This window comes from Zasmidium cellare (assembly GCF_010093935.1).
Source record: "Zasmidium cellare ATCC 36951 unplaced genomic scaffold M409scaffold_2, whole genome shotgun sequence".
NCBI lineage: Eukaryota > Fungi > Ascomycota > Dothideomycetes > Mycosphaerellales > Mycosphaerellaceae > Zasmidium > Zasmidium cellare.
The window spans coordinates 1,379,774-1,393,202 of record NW_022986946.1 but is presented as its reverse complement, the minus strand read 5'-3'; the positions used below and the strand labels follow the sequence as shown (position 1 = coordinate 1,393,202).

The 13,429-nt window shown below is 52.8% G+C and overlaps 6 protein-coding genes across 6 annotated transcripts; 3 read left to right on the top strand and 3 right to left on the bottom strand.

Annotated features, from left to right (window-relative positions):
• Window positions 1–120: 120 nt before the first annotated feature.
• On the bottom strand, window positions 121–1,718 carry M409DRAFT_62755 (uncharacterized protein; the record flags this gene model as incomplete). The annotated part of the gene is made up of 2 exons (XM_033815303.1): window positions 121–1,559; window positions 1,613–1,718. 2 exons carry the CDS (start codon window positions 1,716–1,718, stop codon window positions 121–123), a joined length of 1,545 nt encoding a protein of 514 aa, XP_033674052.1.
• Window positions 1,719–2,479: 761 nt separating this feature from the next.
• On the top strand, window positions 2,480–3,953 carry M409DRAFT_62754 (uncharacterized protein; the record flags this gene model as incomplete). The annotated part of the gene is made up of 4 exons (XM_033815302.1): window positions 2,480–2,638; window positions 2,729–2,953; window positions 3,004–3,177; window positions 3,231–3,953. The coding sequence occupies 4 exons, from the start codon at window positions 2,480–2,482 to the stop codon at window positions 3,951–3,953; spliced, it is 1,281 nt and encodes a 426-aa protein (XP_033674051.1).
• Window positions 3,954–4,430: 477 nt separating this feature from the next.
• Window positions 4,431–4,978, top strand: M409DRAFT_62753 (uncharacterized protein; the record flags this gene model as incomplete). The annotated part of the gene is made up of 3 exons (XM_033815301.1): window positions 4,431–4,447; window positions 4,512–4,751; window positions 4,819–4,978. The coding sequence occupies 3 exons, from the start codon at window positions 4,431–4,433 to the stop codon at window positions 4,976–4,978; spliced, it is 417 nt and encodes a 138-aa protein (XP_033674050.1).
• A 1,374-nt stretch (window positions 4,979–6,352) lies between these two features.
• M409DRAFT_17106 (GMC oxidoreductase) lies at window positions 6,353–8,260 on the top strand (the record flags this gene model as incomplete). Its single annotated transcript, XM_033803913.1, has 2 exons — window positions 6,353–7,289; window positions 7,347–8,260. 2 exons carry the CDS (start codon window positions 6,353–6,355, stop codon window positions 8,258–8,260), a joined length of 1,851 nt encoding a protein of 616 aa, XP_033674049.1.
• Window positions 8,261–8,329: 69 nt separating this feature from the next.
• M409DRAFT_49641 (uncharacterized protein) lies at window positions 8,330–10,057 on the bottom strand (the record flags this gene model as incomplete). The annotated part of the gene is made up of 2 exons (XM_033811294.1): window positions 8,330–8,704; window positions 8,756–10,057. The coding sequence occupies 2 exons, from the start codon at window positions 10,055–10,057 to the stop codon at window positions 8,330–8,332; spliced, it is 1,677 nt and encodes a 558-aa protein (XP_033674048.1).
• Window positions 10,058–10,647: 590 nt separating this feature from the next.
• M409DRAFT_17104 (glycoside hydrolase family 1 protein) lies at window positions 10,648–12,894 on the bottom strand (the record flags this gene model as incomplete). Its single annotated transcript, XM_033803912.1, has 8 exons — window positions 10,648–10,753; window positions 10,809–11,097; window positions 11,148–11,290; window positions 11,348–11,559; window positions 11,617–11,766; window positions 11,823–12,053; window positions 12,106–12,705; window positions 12,751–12,894. 8 exons carry the CDS (start codon window positions 12,892–12,894, stop codon window positions 10,648–10,650), a joined length of 1,875 nt encoding a protein of 624 aa, XP_033674047.1.
• Between the last annotated feature and the right edge of the window lie 535 nt (window positions 12,895–13,429).

The window sequence follows — 13,429 nt, the reverse complement described above, 5'->3', positions numbered from 1 at the left end:
CCGTGACGATTCGTAGGAACGAGATTGAAAGAGCGTCATACTTATCTGCTCGGAATTTTTTACATTGGGACTTTTGGTAGAGGAGTGGAGATTTTTGCTGTCCTGTGTGCGGAGCCATTATCATCTTCCAGTGGTAGCGATGGTAAAAGCGCTCCCAAGACGCTGGGTAAGTTCACGAAGCCCAGCCAACAGCGGTATGCCCTTTTGTGATTTGTGCCATCGCCAAGCAAACCAAAGTGCCCAGCCCGCGACAGGCAACAACGCACTTCCATACATGCCTTGTAGGAGAACATTCTTCTGTCGCGACACAGCCTTTGCGACCTCAGAATAGCGCTGGTTGCTGAAGCTGACTCTGCTGTACTGCGTGGCAAAGCCGGTACTGGGAAGCTTGTCGGAAAGAAATTCTTCGATCTTCTTGCGCCAGAGAGCGGTTTTGGAGCGGACCCCGACTCGCATATCCCAGAAATTGTCCAAAGAGAAGTTGTTGATCGTGTGGGCGTCTGCGACTCGCTCATGATTGTACGAAGCCAGCGCCTTGGCACGACCATCCTTGGTGGAATTGTGAGCATCGAGGTGAGAGAACAACACGCGCACGTCCTCCAACCCAGCGTTCATTCCTTGGCCGTAAAATGGAACCATCGCATGCGCAGCGTCTCCTAGAATCACCCCGCTCGAGTCGAAAACATGTGGCGAGCACTTGATACTGATGAGTGGCAGGTGAGGATTCTCTTTGAATTGGCTCTGAATAGCAGCCGGCCCGATCAGATCGACAGCACCTGGGAAGTTTTTGTTGAAGAACAGCTCAACACTGGACGGGTCTTTCTCAAGCCTCGCGAAATCCTCTGCGGGTGCGAAAAGTGTCGAGGTGAAGGACTTGCCGACGCTGGGAATCGCGATGAACATCTTGTCGCTTCCAGGCCAGATGTGCAGATGGTTCGGGCTTGTCCTGAATCCATCTTTTGCAGAAGGAGTCTTGCTGGCGTCGTCGGCCGCAGGAGGGATATTGAACTCGCACCAGAGTGTGTCAATATAGCTTTGCGCAAAGTCCACTCGTGCGAACTTCATTATGTGGAACCTCACGGAGCTGTGGGCTCCGTCGCACCCAAGAATGAGATCGAAGTCGATTTCGATCTCCTCAGGTCTTCCCGGCCTCCCACTCAGGCGAGCGCCGTCATCATCGCTCTGCCTCCTGGACGTGCCCCTGCGTTCGAGCCAGGCCAAACGCCGACGAAAGTCAGCGCCCGTGAGCTTGTGGTTAAATCGCAGCTTGACATTGGGCAAACTCTCCAGCTCGTCCAGAAGTCTTGCGTTCAGGTCTCCTCTATCGACAGCCTGGATAGCACGACCATGAACGTCGTATTGTTGAGCGAACTCAGTGAGCTCGCCGCCTTTGCCCTGGCCATGGATCATTCGGCCGTGCATTGGTATCGTTTCGGCCAGAATGGCTTCCAGCAATTTTGGAGAGTCCGAATGACGAATGGCATTGACTCCTCGCTCAGATAGGGCAAGATTGATTGATTTGGTGAAATTGAGAGGCGTTGTTGATTCATCTCGCAGATCTGAACCGTGTCAGTCAATGCCCAAGCTTCATTGCCACTGCTTGCAAACAAACCTGGCCTGAGGTCGTATATCTCGACCTCCCAGCCTCGCCGTGCGGCATATAGACCTGCGAGAGCACCGACCGGGCCGGCGCCGATCACAACGCACTTGATGGTCATGTTTATCCTCTGCCAAGGCGAGCGCTGGGAAGTGTGAAGCAATGCGTGTAGCTCATTTGCCGCGTCGTGGTAGGTGCGAGGGAGAACGCGAGTGACGAAACAAGCGGGAAGGCAAGGGAACAGACCGGATCAGAAGATATATGACTCTCCTCTGTGCCCAGCAAGGTCTGGACTCGATGGTGTCATGGAACAGAAATTTGTAAGAAACCAAAAGCCTTAAGGCCGACCTCGCCATTCACTGTCGCGTGCCTCCGCTGGTGATCCGAGATCCTAGTTCCGGGTCGCTTTCGCGTCTAACTAATGTTCAATCAATTCTAATCAATTCCACTGATCTTATGGCAGACGAGACAAAGAATCATCCTGAAAGTTGTGCGTGCACATCGCAACTGTTCTTCGCTACTTCCCATGTTTAGTCAACATTGCAAGTTCAACAAGAAGCATTCATCACTCACTTAAGTTCGTGACTACCAGATCTAGAATTCTTAATCTTAATGCTGATTAATACGCAGACCATGCCATGAGCTGCACGCAAGAATCCAACCACAGCTGCTTCGGAATCTTCGCACACGCCCTGCAAAGTACACTGACTTGAGTTTGGTGCACACCCGACACCAAGCAGACTGCAGTAAACCTTGCTTTCCAATTCACGTCGCCTCCCCTTTCCGACGATACAGCCCTACACCTCGCGCGATCGAGTACCATCAGCAGCAAAGCCGACCACCTGATCAACTGGTCTACTCGACGCCTACAGAAGTGCTGAGATGGACCAGGCCCCAGCGAAAGAGGTGACGGTCGAGAAGAAGCGGATGTGTGAGGGTGCCGACTGCGAGAACGATGCCGGAGCATTACAGTGCCCAACATGCCAAAAGCTAGGGAAAGAGGCCTTCTTCTGCAGTCAAGATTGTTTCAAGAGGAATTGGGTAGGTTAGTGCTCCGTCGGGGGACTTGGACAGATCATGAGATTGCTCAGGGGGTGACGGTGCAAAAGAGTCATGGCTGACAATCTGCAGAGTACACATAAGGTCCTCCACAAAGCACAGAACAGTATGCTCTCCAAGATCATGACACCTAGCGTCGTATCCTTACCAGACGCAGATGGACACTTCAACCCCTTCCCTGCCTACCCTTTCACGGGTAGCCTCAGACCTGTCTACCCATTGTCTCCGCGCCGCACGGTGCCAGACCGGATAAAGCACCCAGACTATGCGCATAATGGAATACCCAAAAGCGAACAGGCGAGTCCACCATGCACGCTGCTTGAATATGTTGTCTAACTCTTCCAAAGGTTTTCGTCGGTCGCAACAAGATCAAGGTCCTCACAAAGCAAGAACAAGAAGGCATGCGAAAAGTATGCCGGCTGGCTCGTGAGGTGCTCGACATTGCTGCTCGTGAAGTCAAGCCTGGGGTGACAACCGACCATATCGATAAGGTTGTACACGATGCATGCATGGAGCGAGATGTAAGTACTGAATTTCCTGGAGTTCTGGAATTTCGCACTAATGGCCATCAAAGTCCTATCCATCCCCGCTGAACTACTGCCATTTCCCGAAGTCGGTTTGTACGAGTCCAAACGAAGTTATCTGCCACGGTATTCCGGATCATCGACCGTTGCAAGACGGCGACATCCTCAACATCGACGTCACGCTCTACCACGGTGGCTTCCATGGAGACTTGAATGAGACCTATTACGTTGGCGAGTCAGCGGCCCAGAACCCAGACAACGTGCGAGTCGTCGAGGCATCCCGAGGCTGCCTGGATGAAGCCATCAAGCTCGTCAAGCCAGGAGCGCTCTTCCGAGACTATGGCAACACGATCGAGAAGGTGGCGAAGTCACGGAATTGCCAAGTCGTCAAGACGTATTGTGGACACGGCATCAACCAGCTCTTCCACTGCGCACCGAATGTCCCTCACTACGCGAAGAACAAGGCCGTCGGCGAAGCAAAGCCTGGCATGTGCTTCACTATCGAGCCCATGATCACTATCGGGTCGTACAAGGACAAGACGTGGCCGGACGATTGGACTTCTGTGACGACGGATGGCTCAAGGACAGCTCAGTTCGAGCACACGCTGCTGGTGACTGAGACTGGCGTCGAGATCCTGACTGCACGGACCGAGGATTCGCCTGGTGGAAAGGTGCCGATGCCAGAAGGGTTCATGGCAGATGGAAAGCGGGTAGAGACGAACGGTGCTGCAGAGACGAATGGCGTTGCGAAAACGAACGGCACTTCACATTGAACTCGTGTAGTCTAGAAGCTGAATCAAGATCGTTTGAGTCTATGGTAGACTTTTCTACGTCTTTTCATGTAGTCGACAGCATTCGCATGTTGCGATGGTGCCAAGAGTTGCGGGCTCCACACGTCATTCTCCCGCCGGCGACGGTCAACAGAATTGAGCCTGCCAGCTTCACCAGCTCCAGCTCTGCCTACGCCGCCCTTTCCTCCTCATCCATCCCCCTCTCACTGCCCACCTCATCTACACCACTTCCGCCCCCCAGGCAGCCGACTGCGAATCTTGGAATCAGTGAGCTACCGCGGCCGCTCGTCGGGACACCTATCCACTCGCGCCTCAACGACTTCACCGATAAAGCCTTCCGAACGCACCAAAACAATACTCGCTCATCCACGAATACTCGGCGATCGCTTGCGAGCAGTACGAGAAAGCGACTCTGCAGTATCACATAGCATCCTAGCTGGGTGCTGAAGTACATACAAGATGTCGGGCGAGGCGTGGTACGGCAACAAGCGAGGAAACACGGTGCTTCGTAGACCAGACGATACTGATATCAGGCGACAGGTTGTTTCTACTCGCCGTCCTTCTCAATGCCGTCAATCTCTTCCTGCAGGTCTTCTTCACCATCATGTACTCCGACCTCGAATGCGACTACATCAACCCCATCGACCTCTGCAACCGCCTCAACATGTACATTGTACCAGAAGCCGGCGTCCACGCATTCCTCACAATATTGTTCTTGATCAACGGCTACTGGCTGCCTTTGCTCCTGAATATGCCCCTGATCGCGTGGAACGGAAAGAAGTAAGCACATGTTACGATGTCGCAACATCGCGCAAAGTCGAGGCAGCAGCTAACCACTACTCAACAGGATCTTCGAAAACCAACATCTCCTTGACGCGACTGAGATCTTCCGCAAGCTCAACGTCCATAAGAAGGAGTCTTTCATCAAGCTGGGTTTCCACTTGTTGATGTTCTTCTTCTATCTCTACTCGATGATTGTAGCTCTCATCAGAGACGAAAGTCGGTAATCCCTTTGCAGTCTTTTGCGGCGCATCGGGCTGACGCGTCCGTCTTACTGTAGGCGGACCGGCGAGGAACGCGAGGCTGCCCCAGTGAAGAGAGAACGACCAGACAAGTACGGACACGCACTGGAGACAAGATTGGCGAACAAGTCGCAAAGTTACGAAGAACCAGCTTGCAAATATTGAAGGGAGGACAAAGACGAACCATGAATGAACGGCGGCGCATCGAGCGGAAGCAGCATTTGCCTTGGGGTGGCAGACGTGATGAGGATAGAATCGGAACGCTGATGATACCCTACGATGGAATGTCAACGCATAACTACAGCTTTCATTCGGCTTACATTATTTCAAAAACATCCCCGTTTCAGGCGGCTTGCGGCGGTGTGATGCGTAGCAAAGCTTACGTGTGGTGATAGGTTTTTCCCAGGCTACTTCGCTGAACCGTGAGGCCATTGCGCGCCTAAGGCCACCTCCAAAGGATGCCAGATGAACGCACACGCTGGACATGGCTTGGTATAATCGCAGTCTCAGCTGGGCATCGAAAGTATGGGGCCAGCAATATACGTGCTAATTGCAACCAGCGAACTGGTCTGTCTGGATTGCCAACAATTTGAGCGCCAACGATCGAGGATAGATATCCGTCTGCGCGTCACTATGTTGCTCGAGGTCCGCCATATATCTACCTACAATTTAGCCATTTGGCCTGATTCTTGGTCTTCTGTGCCACGTACAGGAGACTGGCAACCATTCACCTCATTCGATTCAACCTCCAATCGACATCATACGCCAAGGACTCTCAGCTGCAAGTATTTGTATAACGGAAGACTTGGAGGCGGCCTTGCTCTCGTCGTTTATTCTCTGAGGTCCGGAATGTCGACTGGACTGTCCTTGTAGAGATGCAACGACATTACATCCTTGCGGTTTGGGCAGCGTGTGTTCTCAGCAACACTGTCGTATGGGAGATTGCGGAGGTTGTAATGCCTGTGCTCATTGAAACCAGCGAGCATGACCACGCACATTGCTGACGAGCAGAGCGCCAAAAATGCGAACTCACATGTGAAAACGTATACCGAACCCTTCCAAGACCTGGATCTATAGTAAGTCGCTTACCCAACCTTTGAGCTTCATAGGGTTGATTGACAATTACCTCTTAGAGCCAAAACCGCCAAGTCCGTGTCAACGCGCATGTTCACCACTTCGAGGTATAAGAGCACGGCAGAACCTACCGATGGTGGCTGAGCAATTACCTCTTTCGACTGCGGCTGCTATAGACACTCTCAGCCCTGAACCTTATAGCAAGACCCTAAGGTGCGGAAGTATTTAGCATTGGGCTGTCGTCTGTGTAACCGTGTACAGATTTACGACAGCATCCTAGCGAAAATGTCGAAGCTACTCAAGCAGGCGTCATTCGACGTGATCATTTGCGGCGGAGGCACGGCCGCATGTGTGCTCGCAGCACGTCTAACAGAAGATCCGAATGTCTCCGTTCTCATACTTGAGGCTGGAGAAGACGCAAACAACGATCCTCGCATCACCACGCCAGCGCTCTTCCCCTCCCTCTACGACGACCCGCAACGAGACTGGCAACTCCTCTCCGAGCCAAGCCCAGGCCTTCATGACAGGAAACTCCACCACCCTAGAGGCAAATGCATAGGCGGCTCGTCTGCGATCAACCTCATGGCCATGGTCTATCCTTCAAAGACGGGGCTGGACACTTGGGCCGAACTTGGAAACCCCGGCTGGGATTGGAAGAGCATGGCGCCCTATTTCCGCAAGTTCCAAACTCACATAAAGCCACCTAAAGACGTCGAACAAGCTCTCGGGATCGACTACCTCGACGGCGAATTCACCGGCACAGACGGACCTATCAAAGCCTCGTTCCCGCAAACGCTAGATCCTCTGCAGAAGGCATGGATCGATTCCTGGAAGAATCTGCAACGACGCGGGAACCCCATCGATGGAGTGGGTAATGGCGGTTTTGCGGTGCCGGCTTCGATCGATGTCAAGACGGGGAAGAGGAGTTTTGCTGGCACGGAGTATTATGAGCCTGTGAAGGGTCGGCCGAATCTTCAGACTTTGACCGGTGCTCTTGTGGAGAGAGTTGAGTTGGATGGGAGTTCTCCTGGTGCTGTTAAGGCTACGGGTGTGGTGTTCTCGGTCGATGGAAAGCAGCATGTCGCGAAGGCAGATAAGGAGGTTATCGTCTCCGCTGGCACGTTTGGGTCGCCTCAGATTCTTGAATTGTCTGGTATTGGCTCTGCTGAGCTCTGCAAATCTTTGGGGATCGAGAATGTCATCGATAACCCCAACATTGGTGGTGAGCCAGACATCTTCCTTCATGCACCTAACATTCGCTAACATTCGTCGCTTTCAGAAAATCTCCAAGACCACCTGATGGCCGGCCCCAGCTGGGAAGTCAAAGACCGCGTGCAAACAGCAGACCAATTCCGCGACCCCAGCGTAATCCAAAAAGCCCTCCAACAATACCAAGAAACCTCCTCCGGCCCCCTCGCCAACGGCGGAGGCCACCAATTCGCCTACTGCCCCTTAGTCGACTTCATAACCCCCGAACCCAAAGAAACCCTCACCCAACTCCTCGACAAACACCTCCCTCCCCCAACCTCCCCCTCCTCCCCTCCAAAATACGCAGCAGAAGAACTCCACAACGCCTACATCCGCAAAATCATCTCCTCCCCGGACGAAACGCCCCTCGCCATCTGCATGATCCTCGTGCAATTCCACGGCCACCTCGAACCCGTCAAGGACAAAATGTCCCTCCTCGCGCCCGACAACTACATCACCTGCGTCACGCAACTCTCGCACCCCTTCTCGCGCGGGAGCTCACACATCTCCTCTGCGAACATCTCCGCCAAACCGACCATCCGCCCAAACTACCTCTCGCACCCCCTCGACGCCGAAATCCTCGGCCGGGGCATCTTGCAGTGCGAAGCCCTCGCGAGCGTCGAACCGCTCAGGTCGTTCCTGAAACCTGATGGGAAGAGGCTCCCCGAGGGGAGGAGGATCGATTCTCTGGAGGAGGCGATTGAATTCGGGAGGGCCTGCGCGACGAGTAATTACCATCCCTGCGGGACGTGTGCGATGATGCCGGTGGAGTTGGGGGGCGTGGTCAATGAGCGGTTGGTGGTGCACGGGACGACGAATCTGAGGGTTTGTGATGCGAGTGTGTTTCCTATTGAGCCGAGGGGGAATATCATGACGACTGTTTATGCGACGGCTGAGAAGGGGGCGGATTTGATTCGGGAGGATCTGAAGAAGGTGAGAGGATGAGCTTGGAGAAGGGTTGTTGATGAGGATATTCAATTTCGATTCATCCACCAATATTGCTTTTCTTTTAGTTTACAGCATGACAACACCAACACCGCCCATCTTGTTGGTGTCGATTTGGTTGCTGTCGTCCACTCCTCCTGGCAGCAATGCCGTCCGCCAGTTGAACAGGTAGTAGTGCAGCTTGCCATCTCCAGGCTCGAACTTCTGCTCTTTCAGGAACAGTGGGTTGTCGAGGAGAGTGAGGGCGTTGAAGACGTGGAAGTCATCCTTCTTGGCCAAGATCAAGGCATCGTGGACGAGTAACTCGAGACGTGCTTGCAGAGCGTTCTGCGCATCCTTCGCCTTGACCTTTTGGCTAAGGAAAGCCGCTTCGGTGGCGTAGTAATACAAGTAGGCAGCACGGATGGTTTCCTTCTTGGAGTTTTGGGATCGCAGGACGGTGGACTGCGAGAGTTAGCCAAACACGAAGTGTCGATAGGTAAGGTAAGCACTCACCTCGAGAAGGTAGTAGGAGATGAAGTCAGTGATTTTGCCGTTCTCCTCAACCACGTAACTGTAGACAACTCCCTTGGAAGTGTCTGAGCAGATCCAGTGCGCAATCTCCTCATCCGTGAACTCCTGGCGAAGCTGGAAGCGCTCGGTGTATCGCACAAGCAAGTCCTTCACAGCTGGGATATCCTCTGGCTTCATGGGTCGCAGATTCTTAATCTGCATGTGGGACTCCACTCGGTACTTGTACTTCTGCCTCAGAACAGATGTACCTGGGGGCATGTGGCTGAAACCTGTCTTGTACAGGTGCTCCCAGTCGAGCGACCTATGAAAGTACCGACAAGTGCTGATCGGTGTTGGCAGCAATGTGCCAGCAGTGTAAAGGGCCTGGTAGATGCCGTTGATGTAGCATCGTCGCGTCACTTCCTTGATCAGAACAGGGGCAAGTCGCTTGTTGCGTAGCTTTCTGTGGATGGCAAGGAAGTTGATCTCACTCGCTTCAACCTTCTGCCCTCGAACTCGCAAGGTGACAGGAATACCGCAGATCGATGCGACCAGTTTGCCCTTCTTGCCCTCAGGCGTCGACTTTGTGCGCACTCCAATGTGCCATTCCTTCTTCCATCCAGGCGGCTTCAACGCCCAGGCGAGGAACTCTACCGAGTAGTTGAAGCGGAATGAGCCATCTGTGTCCTCGACGTAGTGGTTGTAGAGTAGGTCGTAGAACTCTTGCAGCTCCTCCTTGTCGTCGAGATCGATCAAGCACCACTCAAACCCATCGACCAGCTTCTCCGGTTCAGGCTTCGCGGCTGCCTTGCACACTTCGTTGGGAAGAATGGGTCCTTCGGGCAGCGCCTCACCCTCCCCTCCACTCGTTGTCTGCAGGAGATTCGGCTCCTTGAATTTGGGCACGGGCTGCGTGTTCCAGAACTTGTACTCATCTTGCGGCTTGCCCTCCTTCTTCGGCGACGACAGTGCAAGTTGTTGAAGTAATGAGGGTATGTCGTGAACAGGGACAGGCTTGTGCTGCTGGACAGTCTTGTCTTGCGTGGCTACATTCCCGTCTGTAGACGCCTTCTTCTTCTTCTTTCGTGGCTTGCGCTTCTTCTTCCCAGATGTGCTTGCTGTGGCACCGTCTGCCTCGACCTCTTCCTCTCCATCTTCTTCGTCGCCCTCCTCGTCGTCCTCGTGTGTTCCGTTTGCTAGGTCGTCGGCAGCTTCAGACGTCTTGGTCGGGTTGTCGAGGGACTTGTCTGCAAGATCAGACGCGAGAGTCTGGTCCGCCGTTTCCTTTGCTTCGCTCTCCGCCATTCTGGCGTCTCGAGCTCTTGTCTTTGGTACAGCTGGCAGAAATACGCGCTCGTTTGGTGCGGTTGATTGAGGCAATAGTTCGAACAGGAGTGAAACCAGGTCAGGCGTTCATCAAAGTCTTCGAGGATGACAGCTCTGCCTGCAGCTGTTGCAGGGTTTAAAGCAAGTGATCGTGTGCGCTGGCGAAAGTCAAGCTGGATTGGCGGGATGTGGGGCACATTAGTTAAGCATTTGATGAGGATTTGCTTAAGCAAAAAGTATGAAACTCTCGCCAGCATGTATATGATGTTTCGTGTTACCGTCTTAACGTCGCACTACCACATATTAGAGCTACTTATATGCTCCGGAGTGCGTTGACTTGAGGAGGTCTCAGAAAGTCAATCCAGGGTCGACAGCACATTCACATGGCAAAGATGCTACGACAACGAGGATGAGAGTGAATGTAGGTATATCTTTCACTAGGACGCCAGTAAAATTGAAAGACTCAGAGAACGATGTCGGATCTTGCTATCGCGAGGATCTTGTGATTGCAGTAGTATCGTTGCCAGACGGGAAGATGTGTTACAGACGTTTGGTACTTGTTCGACGTCCTAGTTCTCCACGTACCTGTGGAAGAGGTCGACATAGTCGAATATGCTTCTCTTGTACGATCGAGTAAGTCGTCCATCCGTTCGATTCACATGCTGAAGCCCGTACCTAAAGGCCAATCCTGTCAGTTTCCATGAGTCTCTACGACAGTTATTATACTCACTGCTGATAGTAGGATGTGAACTCGTCGTTGTCCACGAAACTCCACGCAAGAGCTCCTATCACGTTGACGCCGTCTTCGTAGATGCTCTTGAGGGTCTCTCGGAGGAATGCTTCATAATACAGCGTCCGCTCAAGATCGTATTGCTGAGCGACGAGAGTTTTTGCGTTTTCCATGAAGGGGTTGAACCCATATTCGGCGATGAGAACGCCGCTTGGTCGAAAGACATTCCACACATATCCCAGTTGCTGACGAACGTACTGAGGCGCGAGGTAGGCGTATGCAAACGAGCCTGTCATGTTTTAGCTGGAGATCCGGCCGGCATTATCGAGATTCGCTCACCTTGCCCGTTGAGCCAGCCGTCTTGCTGGACATTCGTGTTAACGACGCAAGTGGGCCAAAGTGGATCGCTCGTATTTTGGGCGCAAGCATCAATGCCATTCGGTGGACTGGTAGCAAAGCCTGCTGTATATGGATCAAAGGACCTGCAGAAGTCAGCCTTGCATTTAGCTGGAAGCCTTCTCCAGGCTTCAACATCTTACCAGAAATCGGAAGTTCCATTTATGTACGATAGCTCCTCATCAGTCAAAGCAGTCAAGTTGATTCCTTTCGTGTTGAGCACTTCCGCGGGGTACTGTTGTCCCAGAAATATCGGATTGCCTATGATGCCTAAGATGTAATCTTGGTAGCGCAGTGCCGCTCGAGTGTCGTCGGGATTCGAGCTATCGAGGGGCGTGGCAAGGTTGTTGGCGAACTGGTACGACATCGTCAGTAAAGCTCAATCATATCAATTTCTGGAAGGAATTGTTACCTTGATCGTGACTTGGCCGGTGCCCTTCAATGTCTCCTTGTACCAGTGGTAAACTTTGGCATGCCCAAGTAAGATGTTTGGGACAGCGTAGTAGTCCGACCCGAAATTGATATTGGGCTCATTGAGGGTCACCCACGCCGATACACGATCCTATTGAAACGGTCAGCCTTTTGCTCAACAGACAACCTAGGAGCTGTTCTACTTACGCTGTAGCGGGTCATGACATGTTTCGCATAGTAAAGAAAAGCATCTGGGAACGCCGGGTTCTGGAATGTCACATTCAGAGGCGAGTCATTGTGAGAGAGGGTGACGATAGGTTTGATCCCGTATTCGATACAAGTGTTGATCAAATCGTCATAGTGCTCGAGGGCAGCTGTGTTGATAGGGCTGCCGGCTTCGCCAAACGGTACGACTCTTGTCCAGGAGATTGAGAATGACTAGATTGTTGTCAGCACAATCTCTAAGGTTGAATTCTTGTACCATGCTTACGTAGTATGGCATGCCAACCGCTGCTAGACGAGCAATGTCTTGCTTGTACAACCAGTAATTCATGTCCGCGACCACAGCATTGGCCTCGTCTGCAGTATTTGGTAGCGATCCAAATAGATCAAGCTGACTGGGCCCTCGTCCGTCTTCTGTTAGTCCTCCCTCGATCTGGAAGGCACTTCCTGCCACGCCCCAAATGAAATCTTTCGGCAGCTTATAACAGTCAACGCAGGTGTCTGCTTGCTGCGGGCAGGCGGTGTATAGCGCCGGTGGATATACGAGCTCACTGCTAGCCACCGGCGTGGGCGAGACGGTAGTCGTGAAAGGGATGCTGGTATTATAGCTCAATGGCGCCCACAGTCTTGCGTAAGCACCTTGTCCATAACGACCGTCTTGAACACTCGTAGCATTTCGGTCGAGAGAATACGTGGTGTAAGTAGGGCTCGGAGGCAGGAGGCTTGACACTTGGCTAAACGGAGGCGCATATGTCGTTGTAAGTTGCAGCGGCGATGGAATAGCTGTGGCATATCTCGTTGTGGTCAGGACTGTATACGAGAACTGGCTGTACGCAGTTGTGCGCGTGGCCGAGCAAGTTGCCGGTGACTGGAAAAGGTGAGCAAGCGCATCCTGTCATTTCAAGGTCCTTACAGTTGTAGTTGGCCCAGTGTTTGGATTCGAGCAATGGTGATTCCAATCCCAAGACTGTGAACCCCATCCATTCCATCCTGGACTCCACGCGAGAGCTGGAGAAGCCGCCGCTGCGCAAAGCGACAAGAGGTACAACATGGCCATCTTCTTCAAGGACCAGCAAGTGAGCTCAGGAGCATCTTTCAACACCTACCAACCGCTAGGACATATATACTACGTCTCGCAAATCCTTTACGCCCATCGTATCCATCGTAACCCCTCTGGCGGCACCGCATACGGCAGCACGAAGCGAATTTCTGGGCGCTGTAGTCAGGAACGGCCATCGTGAACCGCGTGCTAATGCAGGTGGAACGTCGAGATGGTGAGGGGAAAGCTTCGAGTTCTTGTGACGCTTCTTGTGGCTGGGCTAGCAGGTGAAGTCGGCGGCAGCTTCACCGAGATTTGGGTCTAGGCCGCGTTGGGAAAGACTTTGAACCTTAACGATCCGCCCAATCAACATGGACTTTAGAAGACCGCGGTCTACGCGGCGTGCATCTTCGTGGTGATGATGTGATGCCAGATTTCGAGATGGGAGGAGTCCATCTTGCATAGGAATATACCAGCAGAAATCCAGACGCATAAGGCATCTAGCCCTGTCCACAACAATACAGATCGTGCAAGGGTGAGACGAACTTCTCAG